This window comes from Gekko japonicus, unplaced genomic scaffold, assembly GCF_001447785.1.
Source record: "Gekko japonicus isolate JY-2015 unplaced genomic scaffold, Gekko_japonicus_V1.1 scaffold131, whole genome shotgun sequence".
NCBI lineage: Eukaryota > Metazoa > Chordata > Lepidosauria > Squamata > Gekkonidae > Gekko > Gekko japonicus.
Window position 1 is genome coordinate 660,533 of NW_015167061.1, and position 27,385 is coordinate 687,917.

Consider the following 27,385-nt stretch of genomic DNA (forward strand, 5'->3'; position numbering starts at 1 on the left):
TCTGGACCCTGATTTGCTTAACTGCTGGGAGAGTCTTACCAGATTTCTGCACATTGCACTGTTGTACGCTTGGCAAGAGGGGTGGGGTAAATGTTTTCTGTGGTCCTACAAACTGGCTCCGCGAACGAGCCCTCGGCTTCTGACCACTCTGTCTTCCAGGAGACCGGCCAGAGCAGCCTGTACGTCTTCAACCCCATCTTTGGGAGGTGGAGTCAGGTGGCCCCTCCGGTGCTGAAGCGCCCGATCCTCCAGTCGCTGCTTCTGCCCATCATGGACCAAGATTACGCCAAAGTGCTGCTGCTGATCGATGACGAATACAAGGTACCTTCCTGCTCGGGTGTCCTCCTCCGGCTGACCCAAAAGTGAACATAAGAGAAGTCAATGTTGGATCAGGCCAATGGCCCATCCAGTCCAACACTCCGTGTCACACAGTGGCCAAAAAGACCAGGTGCCATCAGGAGGTCCAGCAGTGGGGCCAGGACACTAGAAGCCCTCCCACTGTTGACCCCCCGCAAGCACCAAGAAGACACAGCATCCCTTGCCCCAGCCTGAGAGTCCCTATCTATACCTTGTGGCTAATAGCCACCGATGGACCTCTGCTCCATATGCATATCCAATTCCCTCTTGAAGCCGTCCATGCTTGTAGCCGCCACCACCTCCTGGGGCAGTGAATTCCATGTGTTAATCCCTCTTTGGGTGAAGAAGGACGTCCTTTCATCTGTTCTAACCTGACCGCAAGTGCTCCCTCGAACGGTGTCTTTTCCGTTTACTGTCAGGTGACTGTTTTCCCGGCGACGAAGAACGTCCTCCGGCAGTTGGAGGAGATGGCCCCCTCCGTCTCATTCTACTTGGCAGATGTGGAGCAGGGCAAGTTGACCGGGAGGCAGCTGCGCAAGGTAGAGCCCCTCGTTTTGCTGCCCGTGGTTTGTTTTGCCCAATCGCCAGAGGGAGGTGGAGCTTCCTGCAATGTGCCATAGGCAGTGACCCCAGGAAGTGAGATCATCAGTGGGTGTCAGAGGGACAGGCTGATCTGGAAATGCAAGTGGGGGGGGGGTGTCACGGCAGTTGGGGGCAGGGGAGGTGGGACCTTGGGGCTGACTGCGGAAGAGGTCTAAGGCTACACAAAGGGATGAGCGTGGCAGGGGTGGGCAGGCGGAAGCCAAGATTCACCTGGCTGCCAGGGTGTAGCCAGCTGTGCCAGCCATAGAGAGGGTGAGTTAATGTTGAACTCTGACCGTGAAGGACTGGGGGGGGGGGTTGCCAGTCAGGGACCAGAGACTGGATCCCAACAGTGGCCTCTCCCTAAAACCTTGGACAGGCTGTGTTTTGGCCATGCTGAATTGTAAGCTGGCCTGTAGAAAAGAGATACTTCTTTGTACACGCTTGGGTACCCAAGTCCTTGGGCTCCATAGGCCAGTAGGCATTTGGCTTATTCCTCCCCCCTTCCCAAGACGCTCAGGAGGACGACCCAAGTCTGAGTTGGAGCACTTTCCGGTAACCTTATCATAATTTATTAGGTGTTTCTTCGGGTATCAAGCTTGCAGTGCCTCACAGTACAATTTTAGAAAAACAATAATGAAAGAAAGAGTAATAAGAGAACGGAAACCCTGGCAAAGCAGCAGGTAAACGCCAGCATAAAATCTGGCCGTTCATATAAAACAAAACACATAACATCAGGAGAAGCAGCTGGAAATCCACTTATAGTCTGAGGAGTTTGGCCAGGGCCGTTTTGCAAATGCGCCAGCAGAGAGCGACCAGTTTGGGTTGGGCCTGGGCTGTGCAACCCAGGCATATGGGTCTGTCCCACGTCCAGGCCTACGGTCACTCCGGGCTTGGCGCTTTGATGCATGTTTTGTTGGGTGCAGTGCAGGGAATTTGGCCTCTGACCTTGGGGGCCGCTGGACATGGGGCTGACATTTACAGTCTGGGTTTCTCGGATCCCATTGCAGGACTTGACGACAGAGCAGAGCTGGGAGATCAGCATCCCTCCGGACGTACAGCGGATCGTGACCGTGAAGGGGAAGAGAGCCAATGAGCATGTCCATTCCCAGGGCCGTGTGATGGGGGACCGCAGCGTGCTTTACAAGGTGCATGGGCAGGGGGGGCGGGCTTGGCTGCCGGGTGGGCACACGGCGTTCTTTTTGATACTAAGATCAGTGCCCAAAGGGCTGAGCACCATTAAGATGACAAATCAGGGCGGGGTGTGTGTGTAGCATATTATCCGGTTGTGCAGGAAAAATATCCCACATTTTATTCTTAAACTATAATAGTAATGATGGGCCGTTGGATGAGTTTTGAAGAGAGAAAGGGCAGTTGGGGGAAAGAGATGATGTCCTTTCAGACCAAAAGAAGAGAGAAGAGGAGAGGAGATCGGATTTATACCTTGCCCACTCTGAGACTCCGAGTGACGGGCGGGGTATAAATCCAATATCATCTTCTTCCTCTTGAAGGTCTTTCGGAAGTAGCTGGCTTGAATCCTGTCCAGTGGCTCATTGTTACATTTTGAAAACCAAACTTTAGGTGTGTTTTTTTTTTTGGGGGGGGTGTTGGGGAGGGTTTTCAGTTTCTTTGCATTCCTAGATTCATCCACTCGGCTGTCTTGCTTTTTTGCTGGGCAGCAGTGTTCCCTCTAAGCTGTGAGCTAGCTCACAGCTTTTTAGCCTCCGGCTCACACATTTTTTGTCTCCGCTCAGGAAGGAGGGCTCCATAGCAAACCGATTTCTGCAGTTAGCCCAATCGCTCCCTCACAACTTTAATGCCAGTAGCTCAGAAAGTAGAATTTTTGCTCACAGGACTCCACAGCTTAGAGGGAACATCGCTGGGCAGTGCTGTGATTTCTGAGGGACGTGGGTGAAATCTGTGCAGTGGCCAGTTTTAAAAAATGACATGTTTTAATTCTGCCTTGAGCGAACCACGGCGTATGCCGCACCCTTCCCTCACCCCCCCCCCCCCCCCAGACCCCCCCCCCCCACTTTACTGAAAGAAAGCGCCTGAACTCAAGCTGCTCAGCGAGCTTTGAGAAGGGGTGTTTCATGGCAGACAGGCCTGCCACCGGCTGTTAGCCCTGGTCGCTCCGTGAAACCTCCATGTTCCGAGGCAGTGTACCTCTGGTCCCCAGTTTCTTGGGCGTGGGCAGCAGAGAGGGGGGGCGGGACTGTTGCCTTCGAGGCCTGCTTTGGACTGCCCAGAAACCTCTGGCTGCCCACACCAGCCGTGGGACTAGGTGGGGGCTGACTGTTGGGTGATTCTGCCGCGCTCTTCTAATTCTGGCGCCCATCCTGAGCATGGCTGCTCAGACGGGAGTGCTCGCTGGCAGGGGCTTATTGGAGCAGGGAACCCCTTCAGCACCCCCTTTTGGTTGATCTTGGAGACAGAGGAGGGGGATCCCATGATGGACGATGACTCCTTTCCACCACGGGAGACCAGACTCACAGAGGCCCTTTCTCCTTCTAGATATAGGTCCCTAAGCTCAGTGGGTCCCAGATTCATTAGGCTCCCCCTAAGTTCCCACAAGGGGCCGCGGTGGCTCAGAGGGCTGAGACGCTGAGCTGCAGACCGGGAGGTCAGTAGCTCGGCAGTTCGAGACCTGAGTGACGGAGTGAGCTCCCGTCTCTGGCCCCAGCTCCTGCCAACCTAGCAGTTTGAAAGCAAGACATTGCAAGTGGATAAATAGGGACCACTTAATTGGGAAGGTAACAGCGTTCCTCTGTGTGGCTCAGTGTTTAATCACACCGGCCACATGACCACGGAGAAGTCTTCGGACAGCGCTGGCTCTTCGGCTTGGAAACGGAGACGAGCACTGCCCCCTAGAGTCGGATTCAACTAGCTTTCGAGCAAGGGAAACCTTTACCTTTAAAGTTCCCACAAGACCTCCCCTTTCTAACGTCCCGCACCTTCCTAGTTCTCTAGTCTGTCGTCAGCCTTTATCTTCCGATGGCTTGATACAAAGGGTTCGGGAGGCTCTTGGCTGGCTGACGGCATCTCTGTAAACGGCGTCCTCTGGCCTGTTTCAGTCTCTGAACCCAAACCTGCTGGCGGTGGTGACGGAGAGCGCGGACGGCCACCACGAGCGCACGTTCATCGGGATCTACTTGATTGACAGCGTCACGGGCCGGATCATCCACTCCTCGGTGCAACGGAAGGCCAAGGGACCCGTCCACATTGTGCATTCGGAAAACTGGGTGGTGGTAAGGAGCAGTGTTCCCTCTAAGCTGAGTTAGTGTGAGCTAGCTCACAGTTTTTTAGCCTCCAGCTCACACATTTTTGTCTTAGCTCAGGAAGGATCGCTCCAGAGCAAACTAAATTTATGCAGTAGCTAAGTCGCTCGCTCACAATTTTAATGCCAGCAGCTCACAGAGTAGAATTTTTGCTCACAAGACTCCACAGCTTAGAGGGAGCATTGGTAAGGAGGACCCTCGCCCTGCTCCGCCCTCTTCTGCTGCGGGGGGCTCAAGGGTCGCCCGATTTCTTGCAAAGAGGGTGTGGGGGGAGAAGGGGCTGGAACCAGAGACCTTTCCTGACCCAACAGCCCCGATGAGTATCTGTTGCCCCAGTGGGGGGGGGGGGAGCGACGTACACAGGCCGGCCCCCTCGGGGGAGGCTCTCTGCCCTGCTTGAGGCACAGCCAGTTGTTTCTAGAGTTCCAAACTGTGCTTCAGCCTGAGCCAGCAAGCTGGCAGCTCTCCCCACAAACTAGGGAAACCCCTCTTTGCTCTGCCTGTCCTCTGAGCAGTGCAGGGTGTGTGGCATCCCTGGCTCTCTCCTCCCCCATAAGCAATCCTTCTGTCACTGCAGCGGCCCCGTGAGGGAGGTTAGGCTCAGGGAGGGTGACAGGCCTAGCGAGGGCTTCATGGTGTGTGGGTGTGTGTGTGGGGGGGTGATGTGAAGCTGGGTCTCCCCAGCTCAGGCCCGACACTTTGCAATGCTCCGCACTGGCTTATGTGGGCATGAGGAGTAGGGCTGCCTGTTCTGGGTGGGGAAACATCTGGAGATCTTGTGGTTGGAGCCTGGGGAGGGGACGGGAGGGGCCCCAGCAGAGTGCCAGGCCACAGAGCCCCCCCTCCAATGCAGCCTCGTTCTCCAGGGGAGCTGATCTCTGCGGTCTGGAGATCAGTTGTGATAGAGGGAGATCTCCCAGTCCCACCTGGAGGTTGGCAACCCTTGGAGATAGAAGGTTCTCTCTCTCTCTCTCTCTCTCTCTCTCTCTCTCTCTCTCTCTCTCTCTCTCTCTCTCTCCCCCCCCCCCTATATGGAGCAGCGAATCCTGGTTTCCCATGACGACTGGCCTGTGCCTTAATCTTCGCTCCCCTATAACGTTAGAGAATCGCAGCTCGTAGTATCAAGACAGCAGGAAAGAGAAAAAGCTGTATACATGCGCTTAGAAATGCGATTTAACAATACTATGTTGTAACAATATTGAACAGTTTAAGTGACAAAACAATACATGTGTAAAAAGAGATCCAAAGGGTTGTGTTGACGAAATGTCTTGGACTACCGAGTCGTCCCGTGGATCTTCATCCGAGCTGGACCATACATATCATATAGTCGTCTCCTAGCGATTATTCATCATGGTGTTAAACCAGCCATCTCTACAGGATTTCAGTGTTTTCCTGCTGCACAATTCTGTGAACAAGTCAATCAGCCGTTTTTGGATACAGCCTAAAGTGCCGCTATTCTTGAAGACGGGCTGTTTAGGCTTTAGCTGCATTCCACCAATATTGTGACAATGTAGTACTGTTAGCACATTTCTAAGCGCGTGTATACAGCTTTTTTCTTTCCTGCTGTCTTAATCTGAGCTCCCTGCAGCAATGTCCCCGAGCCTGCCTCTCTACGCTAACCCTCTCCCCCCCCTTCTCTCCTCTCCCCTCCCCAGTATCAGTATTGGAACACCAAGGCCCGCCGGAACGAGTTGACGGTACTGGAGCTGTATGAGGGGACAGAGCAGTACAATGCCACAGCCTTCAGCTCCCTGGACCGCCCGTTCTTGCCGCAGGTCCTCCAGCAGTCGTACATCTTCCCCTCGGCTATCAGCGCCATGGAGGTCACCATCACGGAGCGGGGCATCACCAGCCGCCACCTGCTCAGTTAAGAGGCGGGCCGGGTGGGGGGGGGGGGGGCGTCTTCAGGGCTCCGGTGCAGCTTCTCAGGGGGCATCTCTAGTGCCGGCCCACAGATTTCTCCAGCAAGCTCTCTCCCTTTCCATTTGGCCTCGACCCCCTCCCCCTTTAATGCACCTTCATGGTGGGTCCTCTTGGAATTTGGGGAAGAGGTTTGCCATAAACAGAGTTGAACTGTCTCGTCATGAATGTGAATGAAGGAATGCACTGGGTTAAAAACAAATCAAGGAGCTCTTCCAGGCTGAACTTTGGAAGTGAAGTTTTGAACGTTTCCAATTTTTAAAAGCACATTTTAAAATTGTGAATGGTGTTTTAATGTAGTTTAATGCAGCAGTAGGAAAGAAACCCAGAGATTTTAACTGGGTTTCTGAAATGTTGCACTTTTTGGACCGGAAGACACCTCGAGAGCCAGTTTGGTGTAGTGGTTAAGTGTGCGGACTCTAATCTGGGAGAACCGGGTTTGATTCCCCACGCCTCCACTTGCACCTGCTGATGTGACCTTGGGTCAGTCACAAGCTCTGGCACAGCTGTCCTTGAAAAAGAGCAGTTTGTGTCAGAGCTCTCTCAGCCCCACCCACCTCACAGGGTGTCTGTTGTGGGGAGGGGAAGGGAAAGGAGTTTGTAAGCCCATGACCCCTAATGGGTCTCAGAGCGGTTTACAATGAACTACTGCGTAGTTAATACCTAGCTAGGGCCACAATTCTCTTGGGGAGGGGATATCCTCCTGCATTATTATAGGCGCCTGCTCTACCGTTGGTTGGTGTTCGGTTCCCTCTTCGGTCACCCAGCCCTCCTGCTTGTGAAGAAGAGCTTCGGAATCCCCACGGCCTCCCTCCCCCCTCCGTTTCCCGGAGATCCCTTTTCTGCCCTAAAAATTGCCAGCGACCCAAATGTGATCCTGAAAGTAGAACAAACTGTATGGGATTATGTGCAGACCTTCCCTGGGCAGCACTCCATGTAAGGGGTCTCTTGCGCCGGCGGAGGTGTGATGAAACACCCTTTTTTCCTAGGATATGTCTCTGTTTACTTTTGCAGTTGGGCTTCCTTCTGGAGCAATTCTTTCCCTCCCCAAGGCTCTCTTGGATCCACGGCGGCCAGAGATCCCCACAGAGCAAACCAGGTGAACCCCTCCTCCCACCCCTTGGGAACAGAAACCGCACTGGTGAAGATGCCACACGTCAGAGTAGACTGCTGGGTCAGAGCTCTCTGCACTGTTGAGGTCTGGGTCTCCTGGGCTCTTGTGCTCTGAGAGACACACAGCCAACTGTGGGCCTCCTCTTCACCTGGGGTCAGAAGCCATGGGGCCCAGGGGAGGCCTACAGCACCTGGCTCAGCCAGAAGGCACCGAGGAAGCAGGACACCCTAAGGTTCCACGGGTGCCGTCTCTGGTGGCTAAATCCTGACTGAGCCCTTGCACTGCTCCCTCTGAGCTGTGGAGTCTCGTGAGCAAAAATCCTCCTTTGTGAGTTCCTGGCCTTAAAGTTGGGAGCGAGCGATTTGGCTCCTGCATCAATTAGTTTGCTCTGGAGCCCTCCTTCCTGAGCGGAGACGAAAATGTGTGAGCTGGAGGCTAAGAAACTGTGAGCTAGTTCACACCAACTCAGCTTAGAGGGAACACTGCCCACGGCTCCTCAGCCTGGTCAGGCAATTTGGCCTACCCGTGGCAGGCCTGGCTGCCTTCCCAAGGGGTGGGCTGTGTTTGTCGTGTTGTGTGTTTGTGTGGGGGTGTCTACTTAGAGAAGTTCCAACCAATGCTCCCTCTAAACTGTGGAGTCTTGTGAGCAAAAATCCTACTTTGTGAGCTCCTGGCCTTAAAGTTGTGAGCGAGCCATTTGGCTGCTGCATAAATCAGTTTGCTCTGGAGCCCTCCTTCCTGAGCTGAGACAAATGTGTGAGCTGGAGGCTAAAAAACTGTGAGCTAGCTCACACTCACTCAGCTTAGAGGGAACACTGGCACGAACCAACCCCTTGCATGCCTTTCTTTCAGGGAAGAAAACCTGATCCCCTACTCCCCAGACGTTCAGATCCACGCTGAGAGATTCATCAACTACAACCAAACCATATCCCGAATGAGGGGGATCTATACAGCCCCCTCGGGCCTGGAGTCGACATGCCTGGTAAGTAACTGGAAGGAGGGCAAAACCCCAGAGGAGGGGCGCTGGATGCCGCCGGCCCTGTTCTCCAACTCCTCGGATCACCTCCCTGTGACGTTACTTTCTACCCCCCCCCATCCATCTGGCCCCGTGTTTCTTCCTTCCGTTGGCACCCTGAAGACCCAGGCAGCTGAGAGTTCTCCTCCCCACCTCCTGTCCCAAGTCTGCCATTACCTGAAGGTGCCCGGGGGTGGGGGGTGGGGAGCTTCAGCCTGCAGAGCTCTTAGACAGGCTGGGGGCTTTCCTTGTGACTTTCAGACCCTGTTTTTAACTCTAGCCAGAAGGGAAGGGTGAACAAGGAGAAAGTACTGACAAAAAATATAGACTGTAGTCAGAATCAATGCTCCTTCTAAGCTGCGGAGTCTTGTGAGCAGAAATTCTACTGTGACATTCAAGTTGTGAGTGAGCTATTTGGCTGCTGCATAAATCAGTCTGCTCTGGAGCCCTCCTTCCTGAGCTAAGACAAAAATGTGTGAGCCGGAGGCTGAAAAACTGTGAGCTAGCTCACACTGACTCATCTTAGAGGGAACACTGGTCAGAATTCGAATTAAAAATCCAGTTGACCCTGCTAGTCCTGAATCCCTGGTTCAGCTTAACTCCAGTCCTTACTCAAACAGAACCGCCCTGAGACCACGCAGGAGAGGATGTGGTATAAAAATGTACAAAACAGAAATAAAAAATAAACAGAACAGTGGAGACACGTTGCTATTCTGGACCACTCTCTGCTTTTAGGGGACTTTAACAGGAGCCTAATGATGTGCAGCTGTTACCATATCTGCTTCTTCCAACAACCCTGCTAGGTGGCCTTTCAGAGGAGGGATGGGCTGCTGGAAGGCAGAGTCCGTTTGAAAACAGGACTGGGAATCTTGGCTATAAACCCTGCTTGCTGAGGGAGAACATTTCCAACAGGAAAAGCCAGAGTTCAAGTTGTTTAAAATAATTATTTACAAAAAATGTGAGCACGTGCACATAAGAAATAAGGCTGAGCAGACAAGTCCCTGCCCCCCCAGCCCATCTCTTTCTGTGCAACTGAATGTTCATCCTGGCCAGAAGAAACTCCTCCTGGGTTAACAGCAGAGCACCCTTGCCAGTCAACCAGCAGGGGGTGCCAGTGGTGCAGATGTCCCTGTTCTTCCTCTCGCTCACAAGGCTGAAAGAACAATCAAAGCCCAAAGCAAAATCAAAGGCTGCCGGCCTGGCAGAGGTCCAGAAGCCTTGGGAGAGGTCCGCGCCTGCTTAATTTCCAGAAATAACCTCTAAGGAAAGACAAAGTCTACACTTTTTAAAGTAAGGTAGATTTTTTTTTAAAGGACAATATTGCATGTGCCAATACAGCAGATAAAACCATAGTGCATATGCCAGAATACGTTACACATACAGAAGAGGAGGTTGAATGATGAATCAGGATGTTATAGGAAAACTTGGTCAGTGTTCATCCTGCATAAAAACCACCCTAGCAACAATCACACAGCGGCCGTCACAGCACAGCACAGCACGTCTGTAGACGCAAACAAATGATCTTCACCCCCCCACACACCATATTTCAAGTTCATAAAAGCTTTACCTCTTCACTTCCTGTAAAACTGAGCCATTAAGGAGGTGAAAAACATGGAGAGAAAAACCACGAGGATGAACTTAAAGTAATAGATGAAGTCAAATACGGTCCCCAGGGCTCCTTCGCTCAAGGTCACCATCAGCTGCGTGAGGAGCTGCATGGCCGTGGAGACCCCGGGCCCCAGCTGCGAGAGGGCTTCATTGAGGAAGCCCAGCCATTCCGGCCACCGCCGCTCGTGGATGTTGGCATTAAAGAGCTCTCGCTCGGCACGCTCCAGGATCTTCTCCACTGGGTCATAAGTATTAAACAGCTCTATCTTCAGCTCCTTCAGGCTGGCAATAATTCCAGCCAAAAGAGGGAAGTGCAGGTTCAGAACCGGTATCTTAATGGTCACAGGCTGAAAAAGAGACGTGGGCTCCAGAGGGGGTGAGAGCTCTTGCCCAAAGCACACCCGGTGGGTGTCGAGCGTGACGACGACGGGCTTGTAGGCAGCGATCCCGCAGTCAGAAACACCGCTTAATATCAGATAGGAGCCATTCTTCAAGGGCTCCACTTTAAGATATGAGGAATTAACTGGCTGCAGGGTAATTGGGCAGTTTCCTCCTAAGTCCTTCTTGTTGCAAGGAGCCGTCTCAGTTATTTCTTCACAAAACAAATACCCATAATCCGTGCAGTCATGGACTGACAGAAACTTCTGCTGTCCACGCAGGAAGGAGACAAATTGGAAAGGGGGAACGAGGTGGGACAGACCCAGGTGCTTCCCGGTGGCCACGAGCCAGCCAATGTTTTTCAGCTTCCAGTTAGTCATGTAAAATTCTCCTGGAACGTGCAGCTCCAAATAAAAATATATATTCCACCTGGAGGCTATTTCTGGATTCCAGACCTTGGTGGAGGTTTTGTCCCGCTGCTTCTTGACTTTGTACACATACGCTTTGGCCGTGTGCCGCACAATCTGCATCTGCTCTTCGCTCAGCTGCAGAGCGTGCTGGATCTCCGTCTGGTTGATGAGGAACCAGGGGGCTTTCTCTTGCGAGAGCTGCAGCACGCACTTCATCACCCGGACGTGCAGACTCTGTATGGTCAAAGCGTCCGAGAAAGTGGAGAAGTCGTGCTTGATTATGCTGAAAGCAGAAATCAAGTATTTCTTAATCAGCAAAATGCCCCCTTTTAACGTTTGGTCGTTCACGTCGGAAAGACGGGATAGCACTTTAATTGCTTTCGAGATTAGAGCTCTTGATGCCACGCCAGCAGAGACGCCCTTCTTAACCCTCTGGTGGACACTTTGTGAGCCTTGCCCCTGGCCTTTCGACAGCCTTTCCCAAAAATCCACAAAGGTGTTGTTCAGAACCCAGACGGCCTCTGCCTGGACCATGTCAGGTATGCTTTGCAGCGTGCACTGACTCTCCTTTTGGTCGCAAGGGAAATCTGCTGCCTCTTGTCGTACAGTTAGAAGCTGCCGTAACAAAGAGACCACCTCGTCAATAGAGCCGTGTCTGGCCTGGCTCACACAAAGCTGCCTCAGGGAATAGACCGTGTAATTCACTCCAGTCACTTGGTGTGCCTTCACGCACCAGGAGGTGCGGTGCCTCGTCCTGTCCCAGTAAGGGAGATCGATTTTGTGGCTCCAGCCCACCTCGCTTATATTCCAGCTACAGAAGAGACAATCCCAGTCCTCGCTTGTAGGAAGCGTGCAGATCAGTTTCTTCTGCTCCTCACACCACATGGCAGTGCAGGACTGCTCGAAATAGGTTCTGTTCAGAAAAGCGGGGAACCGAGGCCTTTTGCAAAAATCCTCATCTGCCATCTCTCTGAAAAAGAGTCCTTGTCCGCGATCGTGCCAGTCCGGAGGCAAGCAGGTGTCTTTCAGTTGCCCCGTGGTTTCGTTTTGAAGGCACTTTGCCAGGGCCTGAAGCAGTCTGTCTTTGTCTCCCGCTTGCTGGTCCTCAGCCCACCGGTACAAGGCAGTGGTACAGAAGACAGCTGCTTTAGCTGGCCTCCTCCCCCCCGGAATGCGATACTCCTCCAGTTTGGCTCCCTCGTATCTCCCGTACATATTGTAGCCATAATCTGGACTGGTGATATTCAGATACCAGTGAGGGAGGCTATCTTCCTTGATGGTTTTCTCAGGAAGCGGGCGCTCACAGTGGTCTGCTATTATCTCGCTTGTAGGCCAGATTCTGTCAGTCCCAAAGTCAACCAAATAGCAGTGACCGAAGTTTTCGTAGCACATCATTTCCTGGTAACTGGACTGTTCCTCTGGTCCCCCGAAAGGGATTTCAAAATATGGATTCTCCATCCATAGACTCTGCATTTCTTCATTTAAGAGAGTCACAAGTCTCTGGTGCGCCTCTTTGCTCACCAAGTTATACTGCTTAGCCATCTGAGAGCTGTCAAAATGCAGCACCACCGGTAAGCCGAGGGTCTGCTTCTGGAATATCACCGGCTTTGTGTAAGGCTCAAAATATAGTCCCATTGGCACAACGCCTGTTGTGATGTTTTCAAACTCGGAATGGTTAGAATGCCTCCTGGCCCGTCGCTGTCTCGCTTCAAGGTTCTGCATGTTTACAAGAGAGGGATCTTCAGACGGCCGAGTGGTATTCCACAAAATAGGGGGTTGCAGCACCTGTAGGACTGCATTCCACTGGAGTATTAAGACGATATAACAGATAATACCCAGGAGCAAAAAGAAGACAAAAACAGACAGCATTGCCCATAAAATCCCTTTCCACACTCTGCTGGGCTTTCTCTGTTGCTTAGTAAAGGAAACATCTGAAGGCCACCTTGCTTGGTCACCCATAATCTTTATCGTCTCCTCCGGGTTCTGATAGTCTGGAGCCAACATTGGCTTCTTCCTCCACAGGAGTCTCCTCTGCATGTTCAGGTCGTTGCAGGGTTTGTTAACAAAGAAACTTCTTCTGCAACAGCTCTGGTACATCCACAGTCCCGGGCTTATGCACTTCAGGGTCTAGCTTTGTCCATTTAACTGTGGATCCCTTAGGCAGAAACTTTTCGGAACGAATGGACCAATAACAGGAATCCACACTAGGAGGCAGGCTCTGCTTTGTGTGTGTGTGTGTGTGTGTGCGTGTGTGTAGGCAAAACCTCCACTCTTATCGCTTCCAAGAGAGAAACACTAACAGCGCTTGGAAGCCCATTTCCCAAGAACAGCATGAAGATCTGCTCCCCAAAGCGATCTGTATGGAGCAGGGCCTCCGCTCTCAGGTTACACCCCAATCAGGGTCTTCCAGCTGAAAGTGTAGGGAGTGCTGGTTTCCTGCCAGCCTTCTCCCTCTCCTTGTGCTTGAAAGGGGGGGGGGCACACGCCAAGAGGACAACTCTGACTTTGGCAAACGGCTTTAACCTCGAGGACGTAAAAGAGGGACCCAAATCAAGGTGTAAACGCTTTTCGAAGGCCTAGACTGAGAGCAGCCACTGTTGGAAATACAGGACTGATAGTGCACTTCGTTGAGCTTCCTCTTGATGATGAAATACTACCAGTTTGGGCCGGGGTCGGTGGGTGTGGGGAACCTGCTGCATTGCAGGACTGAAGTTCTGCAGCTGTGATCAGAGAGGCCAGCCACTGCTTCAGCGTGAGGCAGAGGCCCTCCTTGTCCAAAGGCACTGATTGTTCTGAGCCTCAGGGGCTAAAAAAATATATAGAAAAGCTCACTCAGCATAATTAGCAACGCAGCCTCTGGGAAAATGTAGGTCTTTGTGGGGAGGGTAGGGTTAAATGCAGCTGTTTCTCTTTAAATGCCTCTTTCAAACCCAGGTCCTTATCTGTTAATTGAACTGCTAAGAATTTCAGGGTCTCTTGCCATTAGTGAAGGGTTTTTTTCTTTTTAAATGCTCACAATATACCTTACAGCAGAGAGACTTTGAAGAATCTCTTTTAATACCTTCGGGAGCTTCCCTTCATGAAGAATTAAAAAAAAATGTATCATCTGAGAGCTGGTTTGGTGTCGTGGTTAGGAACGCGGATGGTTCTCTCATCTCATCTGGGAGAACCGGTGTTGATTCCCCACTCCTCGACATGTGACTGCTCGTGTGACCTTGGGTCAGTCACAGATTCTCTCAGAGCTTTTCTCTCAAGAGCCAAATGCAGCAGTGGCCTCGCCTTGGAAAGAGCCCCCCTCCACAAGCCTGTCTAGTTCTTATTTTTCCTTCTAACATGGGCCTGTTAATGGCTATTAACCATGGTAGCTAAATGGAGCCTCCAGAAGCAAGCGCAGTCTACCTTTTAATACCAGGGGCAAACAACAGAGGGAGGACAGTGGTTCTCATTAGTGCTTCTGGACTGCCCAGAGGCAGTTGGCTGGAAGCCAGGATACTGGAACGGACCCAAAGGAGAAGGCAGGAATCAACCTTGATAAGAGCCAGTTTGTTGTAGTGGTTAAGTGCGCGGACTCTACTCTGGGAGAGCTGGGTTTGATTCCCCACTCCTCCACTTGCAGCTGCTGGATGACCTTGGGCAAGCCGTAGTTCTGGCACAGCTGTTCTCTCAAGGGCAGTTCTGGAAAGACCTCCCCCAGCCCCACCTATCCCACAAGGTGTCTGTTGTGGGGAGGGGAAAGGAGACTGTAAGCCACTCTGAGACTCTGCGTGAAGGGCGGCGTCTAAATCCAATTTCTTCTCTCCTTCTTCTGTATAAACCCAAATGACAAAATTCATCCATCGCTCTTTGCCAGCCGCAGCGAGCGGGGCTGTTTAAGAAACCTGGGTGCACTCTGGCCTCAGCAAACGGTTGGTTGGGATCCGATGGTCTCTTGAGCAGGGCTCCCCACCGGGGTGCATCTCAGTGTTGCCTTCCCTGGCACCCACTCCATATTTTGAGGACGTGGGTGGGGCCAGGTGTGTATTTGTAGTCCAGTGGAAATAAAGCAAGGAACAAGGTGCTTCTTGCCCCACTGGGCACCAGAGTACCAAAACACTCTGTTCACATAAGAACACGTCTTGCCCAAGGGTCCCTGATGAGATCACATCAGCAGGACAAGACTTAAGCCTTGGCGTTGCGGGCCACACACTGTCTGCTCCACCACTCCAGCTTCAGAAAGGTGTTTTGGGCAGAGCTCTGTTGGAGAAGGCGGCCTGGCCGAGGAGACTCCCCCCTCGAAGGCAGAAGGCAGGGCCTGGACCTTATCAGCTGGAGCTTCCTTTGGGTTTTTATTTATTTCTTCCATTTTTATCCCGCCCTCCCCGCCGCAGGCAGGCTCAGGGCGGCTTACAATAAGGGTTAAAAAAACATTAAAACACAAACATAACAAGCCATCGCTCGCAATGAAATAGAATAAAATAAAGTGCTGGTGACAATAACAACCCGGTGGCCATGATAGATGTTCCCCAAAAAACTGGCCCCCATCGGCATCCGGCATAGTTAGTTCGTATTCTCCAGTTCCGTTAGTCTTGTTGATGTAATTGATGTTAGTGGCGGCTCCTAGTCGAAGGCCTGGGGGAAGAGCTCCATTCTGCAGGCCCTGCGGAACTGTAAGAGGTCCCGCGGGGCCCTGACGTCCTCCGGGAGCTCATTCCACCAGTGTGGGTCAGCCTCCTTTGGCCAAGGGGAGGCCAGTGAAAGGCTCGTCCGACCCTCTCTCCCCACGCCTCTAATCTCCTCGCCTACAACATACAGTCGTGCAGGTCTGTGCTGGAGACGGGACTCAGCTTTGTCCTCTTGTCTCCTCAGGTGGTGGCGTACGGATTGGACCTCTACCAGACCCGCGTCTACCCGTCCAAGCAGTTCGACGTCTTGAAGGACGACTACGACTATGTCCTGATCAGCAGCGTGCTGTTCGGCCTGGTCTTTGCCACCATGATCACGAAGAGGCTGGCGCAAGTGAAGCTGCTGAATCGCGCCTGGCGATAACCGGAGGGAGGGAGGGAGGGAGGGAGGGACCTGCCCGGCTGGAACAGCGGAGCCCGGCTGCGGGGAGTCGGGCTGGGTCGTCGGTTGCTTTGCAGAGGGTGCGATGGGAAGCAAGACCGCCCCCCCCGGGGCTGTTGTCTCTCTTGTTTTTTGGCTGGGTGTCTTGTCAGAAAAGCACAACGTTACTGAAGGTGGCAAAATGAGGTGGGGGGGAGGGCAGGACAGAAGACTCCCCCTCTTGGGGGAGGAATGACAGGAAAGAGAATTTTCTATAAGCCCACAAGAAAATGTGAAACTGCTTTCCCCTTTGGGCTGCAATTGGCCACGGGGACCCTGTTTTAAGAATCTTTTAGTATGTTACTGATTCGTCTCCTTGAACCACCTTGAAAGAAGGAAAAGAGTTCTCAGCCCGTCTGTCTGCTAAAATTTTGGTTGGGGGAGGAGAAGGCCCGCCTGTGGTTTAGGAATACTTTGTAAATACATGGAACAGGGGGTGGGTGGGGGGTTGTTTAGCGGAAATCTGGGAAATGAACACTAGTGAAAATGGATGTGAAGGCAGTACAGGGCCGTGTGATGACTTTGGGAAAGGGGCACGAAGCAACCTGAAACCCCCCCCCCCTGTCCTTTGACTGCACTGAACTCTTTCCCCCTTTTAACTGTAGGAGTGAACCTGGTTCCTCAGACTTTCTTGGTGATCTTTTCGCTTACCATTAAATTATGCTGAACTAGATGTATTGAATGTTACCACTCGAAACTAGCCCCCCCCCCATGTTGGCTCGTGGGTCTACTTGAAACTCGTTTGGAATAACAAATGCTTTGGACCGTTGACCTGAAAACTGCTCGTGTGTTTCTCTTAATTTTTCTCACACACACATACACCCCTTTTTCTGGCGAGGTATTTGGTTCTTTGGTGTCATCTTAATCTGAAGAATCTTGAGTTAACCTGATGTGCTTTCTCCCTTCCTTGGTGACTGAATTTCTCCACTGAAATCCAGCTGGGTGAACAGAAGTAAAGGGGTTTGGGCTTATTATTGGGGTTGATTGGAAGAGCTCCGTCCACTCCAGGGGGGGGGTCTTTTGGGAGTGGAAGGCAGGAGATGGTCACTGCTCCCTGACAAGAGTAACACGCCGTCACTCTTCTAGGCCAAGAGGCCGGTTTGCTACACAAATGCAGGCAGCTGCTTGGCTCCGTCCGTCTGTTCATTTCAAGCCTGGAGATCACTGCAGTGATAGGCTGGTGACAGTATAACAGGGTTGCCACTAAAATTTTATTTGTCATTTCACTGACTTTCCCTGACCAACATTTGTCAATTTCCCTGACCACCATTCAAATATAACCACAAGTTAAAAAATGAATAGTATTGCATTAATGCAAGTTAAGGTTCCACTCTACAACTACACAAGTCTCAACTGCAAAAATATTTGTCAAAGAGATTTAATATCTGCTTCTTTCATTAACTGCAGCAACATCTCTTTTGCAATTGCACCAAAAATTACACCAAGATACAAATTTCAATTCAAGTAAACTCTGAATGCTAACAAATGACATAACATTTTTGTTATTGTTTTAAAGGTACACTAAAAATTATATGAACGTTCTATCTAAAATGGTTGGGAAAGGGCATCATTGAGTTCTACTTGTATTCTGCTACTTCTCTATTCCAGTTGCCACAAGAACAGATCATGCTTTTGCAGCAGCAGGTCAGGTCAAAAATCCACTGCTTGAATATATTTTAATCACAATTTCCCTGACCAATTTTCATTTCCCTGACTTTCCAGAAAGTGGCAACCCTGTATAACCTTGTGCCAGGTGAGCTGCAATGTTAGTGGCCCACAGCCTGGCCCGTGTGAAACAAAATTAAAAAATCAGTGGCCGACGTCTGTACTGCACCCCATCTTTTTGTAGAACTTCCCTGGTTGGTCTCCTAGAGGAGATTCCTATGCCCCCCCACAAGCCCCCCGGGTGTATGATGTTTTTGCAAGCATTTACAATACCGTTGAGTTCACAAAACATCTATGGATAACAGCTCAGGGGTTGCAGTATGAAAAATCAAAAGTAACAAAATACTGCAAGTGTGCATACATATATTCTTAAATATTCTTCAATCTTATAAGCATACAAAAATACAATCTATATCTCAAGCATAACAATGATACAATGGTTTCATGTTGTTACAAGTGATGGACGAAATTCTCCGGAGTACTTTCCGTTTCGTTTCGTGAGAACTTCTTCTTACATCAATAAACGATAAGCCGTCTTCATCAATTCATAGACATTCCATAAGGATTCAATGATTTTCACAGAAGGGAAATATTCCTTCTCCACACTCTTCAAAGTATAATGCAACGGGCTGAACTACCTATACATATTTTTGTATGCTTATAAGATTGGAGAATATTTAAGAATTTATGTATGCACACTTTCAGTATTTTGTTATTTTTGAGTTCACAAAACAGCCTGATGCTGTAGTTCACCCCCAGATGGAGCCGGCAGAAGTGGAGCTTGTCGCTTCGACAGGACTATGGCTGAGGAGCCCACCTGGTTTTTGCCGTGGGGAGATCAAAGTTTGATCTGACTAGTGCAGATGGGACGGAGGTCTGGAATCCTGCTGTGGATGTGTAGATTTTCAGGGGCGTTCAGTGCAGGGCCCAGCAGTCCTTGAACTCTGCTTCTCTTTGGTAGTCCCCCCCCCCCAAAAAAAAACCGAGCGTAGGAGACACAGCTGAGCCGCCTTGCGTGGGTGTGTAGCACAGGGAGGCTTCCTTGGCTGTGCAGCTATGTCTTGCGGGGAGGGGCAGGTGCTCCAGTCTCAGTGCAAAAAGTTCCACTTGTAAAAGATCTCTTTTGAACTGCACGCAATAAGGGATGGCAGCAGAATTTGGGATGGGAAATGCAGGAAGTCCAAAGCCAGCTTCTGCTTAGGTGGACACTGCCAGGGTTTCCTGTACACACCTCAGGGCCGGGTCAGGCTGCCCTGGGAAAGGCTCTCTTTTTTCCTCTGGGGGGCCGCCACATGAGGGGAAAGATTGGGAGGGGGGGTCATCTTGATCTAGTTTGAAAGTGGGATGGGGTGGGTCATTCAAATGTTCCTTCCTCCCCATGACCCAGGTAATCAGCTATTTCCCCAGGCTCATCATGTGTGCTTTAGATGGGAAGGGGCCTACTTAGAAGAAGAGATTGGATTTATACCCCGCCCTTCACAACCCAAAGGAGCCTCAGAGCGACTTACAATCTCCTTTACCTTCCCCTCCCCACAACAGACACCCTGGGATATAGGTGGGGCTGAGAGCTCTCCTGAGAACTGCCCTTGAGAGAACAGCTCTGAGAGAACTTGTGACTGACCCAAGGTCACACCAGCAGCTGCAAGTGGAGGAGGAGTGGGGAATCGAACCCGGTTCTCTGCAAGGATTGCTGGTGGTGGTGCAGAAGGGAGTGTGTGTCAGAGAGGAGACAGAGATGGGAGGAAACCCTCATAAGAACATAAGAGACGCCAATGTTGGATCAGGCCAAAGGCCCATCCAGTCCAACACTCTGTGTCACACAGTGGCCAGAAATACCAGTGCCATCAGGAGGTCCAGCAGTGGGGCCAGGTCATTAGAAGCCCTCCCACTGTTGACCCCCCCCCCAAGCACCAAGAAGACAGAGCATCACTTGCCCCAGAGCCCCTAGCTATACCTTGTGGCTAATAGCCACTGATGGACCTCTGCTCCATATGCTTATCTAATTCCCTTTTGAAGCCGTCCATGCTTGTAGCACCCACCACTTCCTGTGGCAGTGAATTCCATGTGTTAATCACTCTTTGGGTGAAGAAGTACTTCCTTTTATCCGTTCTAACCCGACCGCTCTGCAGTTTCATGGAGTGCCCACGAGTTCTTGTATTGTGAGAAAGGGAGAAAAGTACCTCTTTCTTTACCTGCTCTTTCCCATGCATAATCTTATAAACCTCGATCATGTCACCCCTCAGTCGTCTTTTCTCCAAGCTAAAGAGCCCTAAGCGCTTTAACCTTTCCTCATAGGGAAAGTGTTCCAACCCTTTTATCATTCGAGTTGCCCTTTTCTGCACTTTTTCCAAAGCTATAATATCCTTTTTAAGGTGTGGTGACCAGAACTGCACACAGTATTTAGCCCTCACATCTGTTGGGGCGGAAGCGCAGAGGGAAAGCGGCACCATCAACTCCCACGGAATTTGGGCATCAGTGAAGATGACCCTGGAGCTGCGCGTTTCTTTGCCCTGCCAGCATTGGCAAACTGGGACTCTAAATAGGGGTTGTGTGGGGGGGGGGGGGGGGCACGGGGCCTGCCCCTCTGACTTCCATGACCCCACCACCGCCCCTTCCCCAAGTGCAGCTTGCTTCCCTGCACAGGCAAGCAGACTGCGAATGCTGCAAAAGTGAGTTTTAAATTTTTTATGTTTATTTTATTTTTTATTTTGTGATGTCAGTGCCCCACGACTTATTTAAAGGCCCTGGGTGGAGTGAACGGGGGGGGGGATACCGGCATTTGCTGGCCTCCAGCTGGGGAGGGGTTCGGCTGGGTGCAGCTTTAAAAATAAAAATAAATTCATTGTTCAGACCACTGGCACCGAGGGTGTCCTCCTGCTGCAGGGATGCGTTGTAGACGTTTTATTTTTTAAGGCACAGGCGCCCTCTCGACACCTGCCAGCCTTGATGGCTGGAAAGAGCCTCCAGGTGTAGGGGCAGTCTACCTCTGCATCCCGGAGTCTGGGTCAAGCAGGGAAGCAGGCCTCTTTCTTTCTCCGCTTTTAGTTTCCTAAATACAGTACAGAAGAATGTTCGTCCTCAGATGCAAGCACCTGCCCGGCCTACCTAGCAGGGGTGCCTGAGCGGCTTGCGGATGCTTGTAGGGTCGCTACTGCGCGCGCGCCCGTTCCCCAAGAACAGGGCGGAATCCAGGACGCATGCGCAAAGCTACCGGGCGGAGAGAAAGTAGCTGACTCACTCTTCTGCGCACGCGCTCTTCGGCCCGTGTTTGGGCTCTTGCCTGCTTGAGAACGTAAAACTACAACACGAGCCATAGAGTTAAACCTATACGGTTATACTCATCACTTCCGCGTTCCGTGCGGCCGTCGCCATATGCGGGGCAGAGGCCGGCAATTCCAAAACCAGCTCTTGAAAACCCTCGTAAGTTGGCTGTGAGTTGACGAAAAAAAACAAAACTGTAAACAAATTGGGGGGAGGGCACAGCCGTTCTATCCTACGCCTCTAGACCACTGTGACTCTCCCTTTCCTTGCTAGGGGCCGCCCCACGGTTGGCCTTGGGGGACCTGACGTGTAGTGTCACTAGCCGAGAGACCATGACAGTGCAAGTAGGGTGGCCGAGCACCGTCTCTACGTCACTTCCGCCCCGCGCCGGAAGCAGCACTGGTCGGACAGACGTTTCCTCCCCTCAGCACCTCAGACGCTTGTCGGAGCCTGACTGAGGCGGCGGCAAGATGGCGGCCTCGGGAGGTGGCGGCGGCGGCGGCAGCAGCAGCACCGGCGGAGGGACCGGCAGTGCCGGGACGTCCCCCACCGCGGCGACGGAGCGGGAGCTGGGCTGGGAGGTGGCGGTGCGGCCGCTGCTCTCCGCCTCCTACTCGGCCTTCGAGATGCGGGAGCTCCCTCAGCTGCTGGCCTCGGTCATTGAGAGGTAGGAGGGGCGGGGCCGCGGAGGGGCGGGGCCTCTAGTAGCCCCGCCCATTTGCTGGGTTGGGGCGGGGCTTGCTGTCGATAGGAGGGGAGGTCTGGTCAATATTGCAGGGGGAGGAGGCGGGGATTCCCGTGGCCCCGCCTCCTGTGTTGGGGCGGGGGGGGGGGGCGGCCCTGGGGGGGGCACTTTAGTTGACGGGTTTGGTGTAGTAGTTAAAGAGTGGTCGACTCTCATCTGGGAGAACCGGGTTTGATTCCCCTCTCCTCCACGTGCAGCTGCTGGTGTGACCTTGGGCCAGTCACAAGTTCTCTCTGAGCTGTTCTCTCACGAGCGGTTCTCGGGAGAGCTCTCTCAGCTTCACCTACTGAACAGGCAGTGTCCCCTCTAAGCCGAGTTGGTGTGAGCCAGCTCACAGTTTTTTAGCCTCCGGCTCACACATTTTGGGCTCAGCTCAGGGAGGAGGGCTCCAGAGCAAACTAATTTATGCAGTAGCCAGATCACTCACTCACACAACTTTATTGCCAGGAGCTCACAAAGTAGAATTTTTGCTCACAAGACTCCACAGCTGAGAGGGAGCACTGCTCACAGGGTGTCTGCTGGGGGGAGGGGAAAAGAAAGGAGACTGTAAGCCGCTCTTAGAGTCCTTTGGATAGTGAAGGGCCATGGGGTATAAATCCCGTCTCCTCTTCTTCTTTAAATAAAGAAGTCCTTTGAAAGGATAAAGGAAGCCAAATTATTCTTGGTTCTGCTGCTTGAAGGATCTATGAGGGGGTCGGTGTCAGTAAAATGTGGCCTAGTGCAAGGGAGCTGCTGGCTCTGGGCAAGGGAAACTGGGAGGCGGATGTCGCAGCAGTCCTGATCAGGGGGTGCTTATTTGAGTTGGGGGTGGCAGTTGCTGTTTTGCCTCTGCGTCCTTTCCCATTCCATGTTTGCATGCAGGTGAAGATGGACAGCCATGTTAGTCTGTCTGTAACAGTAGAAAAGAGCAAGAGTCCAGGAGCACCTTAAAGAGTAACAAAATATATGGCAGGCTGGGACTAGGCGCTTTCGTGAGTCACTGCTCACTTCTTCAGATCTGAAGAAGAAGAAGTATCTGAAGAACTGAGCAGTAGCTCACGAAAGCACACCCCCTGCCGTGTATTTTGTGGAGGGGCTGGACTAGATGACCGTTGAGGTCCCTTCCAACGCTCTGATTCTGTGATTCTATGATTCTAGTCTTTAAGGTGCTACTGGACTCTTGCTCTTTTCTGTGTTTGCATACGATCGTTGTTTTTATCGTTTTTACTGTTCACACACTTTATAATGAAAATGGACGTGTTTTATACCACAGTAGAAGATGGCTATGAAAAGATTGCTGCTGTTATTAAAGGTGGCCCAGACTCTTGTGGCGCTGTAAAAGATAAGCAGAGTCCGCTGGATCAGACCAGAGGTTCATCTTGTCCAGGATTGCAGTGGCCATCTCGTTGCTCTGAAAGCTAAACAAGAGATGGAGGCCAAGGCCCTATCCAGCAGCTGCCTGCCAGCACTGGTATTCAGAGGGTTTACTGCCTCTGTAGATGGAGGCTCTCTTTGGTGTAGTGGTTAAGAGCATGGGCTCTAATCTGGGAGAACCGGGTTTGATTCCACACTCCTCCACGTGCAGCTGCTGGTGTGACCTTGGGTCAGTCACAAGTTCTCTCAGAGCTGTTCTCTCACGGGCAGTTCTCAAGAGAGCTCTCTCAGCCCCACCTACCTCACAGGGTATCTGTTGTGGGAAGGGGAAGGGATTGTAAGCCGTTCTGAGACCCCTTCTGGTAGTGAAGGGCGGGGTATAAATCCAATCTCCTCCTCTTCTCCTTTAATCACCATGGTTAATGGCCATTGATAGACCTTTCTTCTATAAATCTAACCTCCCTTTGAATACTGTCTATGCTCATGGCCATCAGTACCTCTTCTGGCAGTGAATTCCAGAGTATCGTTACTAGTCCAATAAAGAAGTACTTACTTTTGTCTGTCCTGAACACTTTTTTCAAGAATTTCATTGTGTACTCCTGAGTGTACTCCCCTATTATGGGGGAAAGCTGCCTGTATAAGCACATAAGAGAAGCCATGTTGGATCAGGCCAGTGGCCCATCTAGTCCAACACTCTGTGTCCCACAGTGGACAAAAGCCAGGTGCCATCAGGAGATCCTCCAGCGGGGCCAGAACTCCAGAAGCCCTCCCACTCTTGCCCCCCAAGCATCAAATCCACTTTTTCCACCCCATGTATAGTTTTATAACCTTATGCTGTGTCTCAGTTTTCAATACAGTAAAATAAGTTTCTAGTGGCAGAGGCTTCCACTAGCTAGAGCTCATCTCAGCAGGTGCATCAAAAGCATCTTCACTTGGTAGATCTTTGTATGTACACAAGACGATGCACAGCCTGTCTGTGGGGAGCGGGAAGGGGAGAGAAACTGTAAACAGTAGGATAAATTCAGCGGGTACATGCAGCATGGGAGAAAATTACTTAGATGTAAATGTGTGCATGTGTAAAAATTGTAAACCATAGGGCCCAGAAGCCGTGTAAGGCTAGAGGTGATCCAGGTAGTGACTGATCCCCCCCCCCTTCCTCACATTTGGGTGCCCAGAAGTGGCCAGCAGCTGCCTTCTGATGGTGTCTTTCTTGGCTCTGCTTCTCAAGAGCATGCCAAGAGTTGAACTGAAGATATGATTCGCAGGGAACCCTTTGTTTTGCTCCACCAAAATTAAACAGAAGTCCAGCGATGAGCTTGTTTCAGTATATACTTTCATGACTTTTTAGTGTTTCTGAGAAGATAGATTCAGGTGGGTCGCCATGTTGGTCTGGAGCAGCAGAACAAATTTTGAGTCCAGTGGCAGGTTTAAGACCAACAAAGTTTAATTCAAGGTCTAAGCGTTCATGTGCACACGCCCTTTTTCAGATCCATTGAAAGGGAAGTTAGGTAAAGGTTCCCTTGCTCGAAAGCCAGTCGAATCCGACTCTAGGGTTGCGGTGCTCATCTCCGTTTCAAAGCTGAAGAGCCAGCGCTGTCCGAAGACGTTTCCGTGGTCATGTGGCCGGCATGACTAAACACCAAGGGGCACGGAACGCTGTTACCTTCCCACCGAAGTGGTACCTATTTATCTACTTGCAATTTCTTGCTTTCGAACTGCTAGGTTGGCAGGAGCTGGAACTAGAAACAGGAGCTCACGCCGTCTTGCGGCACCCGGGTCTTGAACTGCTGAACTACTGACCTTCCACAGCCTGCAGTTCAGCGTATTAAACACTTGAGCCACCGCAGCTCTGAAAGGGAACTTACCAAGTCCATATATATGGGTAGAGGGTGAGCAGCAAATCAGCGTACAACATGATGAAGATGTCTAACAGATTCAAGGACCAAACAGGAATAACAAGCTTAGTTTATATGGTTGCCATTTGTTTGGGTTTAATTTGGGGGGGGGCGTAATGGAAGAAATAAATATATCAAAATTGGGGATTGAGGGGCACATGTCCCCTTCTTAGTTGTGGAGTGCTGACAGCCGTTAACTGAGACCCTGCCATTACGCTTCATCCATCTCCGCAAGGTTTGCTAATGGCATTTCAGCAGATACTTTGCCACTCACTTCTTCTACCAGTCAAGCTCTTTACTGCTATAAAAACTGGTGACACTCAGAGGTGCACTTCTCTGACAGCAGCTAAGAGTTTTGGCAAAATGGTCTCTCCCCCCCCCCTTTTCATAGGTGGGGGTTTGCATTTTCCTGTTGTGCAAATAATTGTTTTGAGCCCTGCCTTCTTGCAGAGTTGCGCAGATTTCAGGGGGTCATGTAGGCAGTTTTCATGGGCAGTGATGAATGCGAACCTTTGTAAAGTTCTGCTGAGCGCTGCAGGGCATTAGCAAAACAAACAGAACTGACCTTGTCGAGACAGCAGAGAAGAAAACAGCTTCCAACAGCCAGCACAGAACGGGCCCCTTTGGCCCAGTCGGCTCTTTTCCTCCAAGGCACAACTCGTGTAGATTTTTAGCGGTGCGTTTCCTTAGAGGGTGGGCATTGTTCGTAAAACTTTCTCCAGAGCTACTTACGTGTGAAGAAAATTTCTCTCTCACCGTTCCTCCAAGGAGCTCCGGATGGCATTCCTGGTTCTGCCGTCCTTCCCTGGAACCTCACAATAACCCTGTGAGGTAGGCCAGGCTGAGAGCGAGAGCAGGACTGTCTCATGATAAGCCCATGCCGTTCATGGCAGAGTGGAGCTCAGGACCCTGGCTTCTCCAGCCCTAATCCAATGCTGTAACCGCTTCCCCACACTGGTTTCCTTTTTCCCATAACTAGTCATGTAATTTACCCAATGATATGGCGTTGCCTTGGTATACACTTCACCGTGTATGCTCTACAGTGCTCTACGTCATTGGAGGCAGCTCTGAGGAAATGTGTGGTGATGTCAGATGTTCGTCCTCTAGCCGTGATGTCCTGTTGTATGTGTTCCCCATTCTTAGTGGCGATATGCACACCAGGCGGGCATCGCAGGGAAAAGGTGGTGAAGAGGACAGAGATGCTGCTTGCGGTGGTATCTGAGTGTGCTGTCAAAAATGGTTTTTGGCCTTGTGTACATACTCACATTGGGTTTTCTAGACTGCGTGGATTGAAAGCTCAGGAGGAGCTGTTATTCTCCAATACACACACACACGCACAATCTTCTGCAGCATTAGGAACTGCCAGAAAACAGTCAGGGTGGCTTTGCGTTCTGCCCAGCTACTTTTCTCCTCGGATGACTCAGTGGATGGATTATTCTCCCTCTTGCAGGAAAGGGGTGTGGGCAGGATGAGGAACTGATTGCTGGTTTGGGTTTGGGAAAGAATACGCTTCTAGGTCCCGTTCATCAGAAATCTTCTTTCGCTTTCTGTTGTGTTGCGTGGCTTGGATTTGCTTGAACAGATAATTTTGGGGGCTCTCTATTGGGCATGTGCCAATGTGTGGAGCTCTGCACTTTTCGGTTGCAGTGGGTCTTGATGCTTTCAGTTGATCTCTGAAGACTAGATGCAGGGATGATCCTTGCTACACTGTGGGAAATAGGCCCAACTACAATTTATGCACTTGGTGGGTCTCCGTGTAGACATATGTGGCCCCTCTTTGAACTTGCCAGGTGGGTGGGAGGCAGAGTTGTGTGGAGGAAGTGGTTGTCTGGACCAGGACACAGACCTAGGGGTTGTAGACAGGAATGGCTGTGATTTCCATAGTAGCCCTACACTGAATCAGCCCATTGGATTACCCTGATTAGTACCGTCTCCTCTGACTAGCATCAGCTCTCAGGCAGAGAAGAGTCTTTCCCAGCATCTCCTATCTGATCCTTTTAATTGGAGATGCCGGGATTGAACCCGGGACCTTCTGCTTGCAAAATAGATGCTCTGCTAGTGAGCAGGGGCCTCTCCCCGATGCACTTCAAGGTGCTGTCTCTGCCGTGGAATTTGAGGCTGTCCCGCATACAGACTGCCTTGGAAGACGTTCCTCTCAGTACAACTGGAAATAGACAGTAGCTTTTCAAAAGAGCCAAAAGCACTCAGCCACAGACTTCCTGTGGGTTCCATAGAGGGGTTTGTCCCACTGTCGCCTCTAACTATTACATGTGCTCTTGAGTGGTTCTGTAGCTATCAGAAAACTTTTCGTGGGAGTCCAGAGGGCAGCGGTCACTATTTCTAAACTTTGCTTTTTTAAAAAAAGAGCATTTCAGTTATTCTGAAAAAGAAAACGTTTCATAAGACTTCTGAGGGGAAAAGGAACTATGCCACGGTTTCTGCGGATGTCCTCTTTTTCCTTCTCGTGTGTCTCTGTTTTTGCTGTTGCAAGAAAGAGCCATGCGTGGCTCTTAGTTCAGGCGGCTAAATGAAACCTCCCACTGGGGAGGCAGGATAGCTCTGAAGGCCAGTTCCTTACCCAGCAGCAGAGAAAGGCTGTGGGCCTTCCAGGCGTCTGGTTTAGCCTCGTGGGGACCCAGGTGCCGGGCTAGGTGAAGTGTCGACTGGAGACCGCACCAGGTGTGGCGGCCCCGTGGAAAGGAGGGATCAAGACAAGGACGTC

General features: G+C 51.3%; 2 protein-coding genes across 2 annotated transcripts in view; both read left to right on the forward strand.

Annotated features, from left to right (window-relative positions):
* EMC1 (ER membrane protein complex subunit 1) overlaps positions 1 to 16,513 on the forward strand; it is a 31,457-nt gene extending 14,944 nt beyond the window's left edge. Inside the window, exons 15-22 of the mRNA XM_015412627.1 lie at positions 160 to 321; positions 777 to 896; positions 1,950 to 2,087; positions 4,014 to 4,187; positions 5,873 to 6,083; positions 7,152 to 7,236; positions 8,104 to 8,233; positions 15,508 to 16,513. Of these exons, the coding sequence (XP_015268113.1) occupies positions 160 to 321; positions 777 to 896; positions 1,950 to 2,087; positions 4,014 to 4,187; positions 5,873 to 6,083; positions 7,152 to 7,236; positions 8,104 to 8,233; positions 15,508 to 15,687 (1,200 nt within the window). The 3' untranslated portion in view covers positions 15,688 to 16,513. The remainder of the gene's footprint in view (positions 1 to 159; positions 322 to 776; positions 897 to 1,949; positions 2,088 to 4,013; positions 4,188 to 5,872; positions 6,084 to 7,151; positions 7,237 to 8,103; positions 8,234 to 15,507) is intronic.
* Positions 16,514 to 21,140: 4,627 nt separating this feature from the next.
* The window catches only part of UBR4 (ubiquitin protein ligase E3 component n-recognin 4), a 136,680-nt gene continuing 130,435 nt past the window's right edge, over positions 21,141 to 27,385 (forward strand). Inside the window, 1 exon segment of the mRNA XM_015412557.1 lies at positions 21,141 to 21,337. Coding sequence (XP_015268043.1) covers positions 21,141 to 21,337 — 197 coding nt within the window.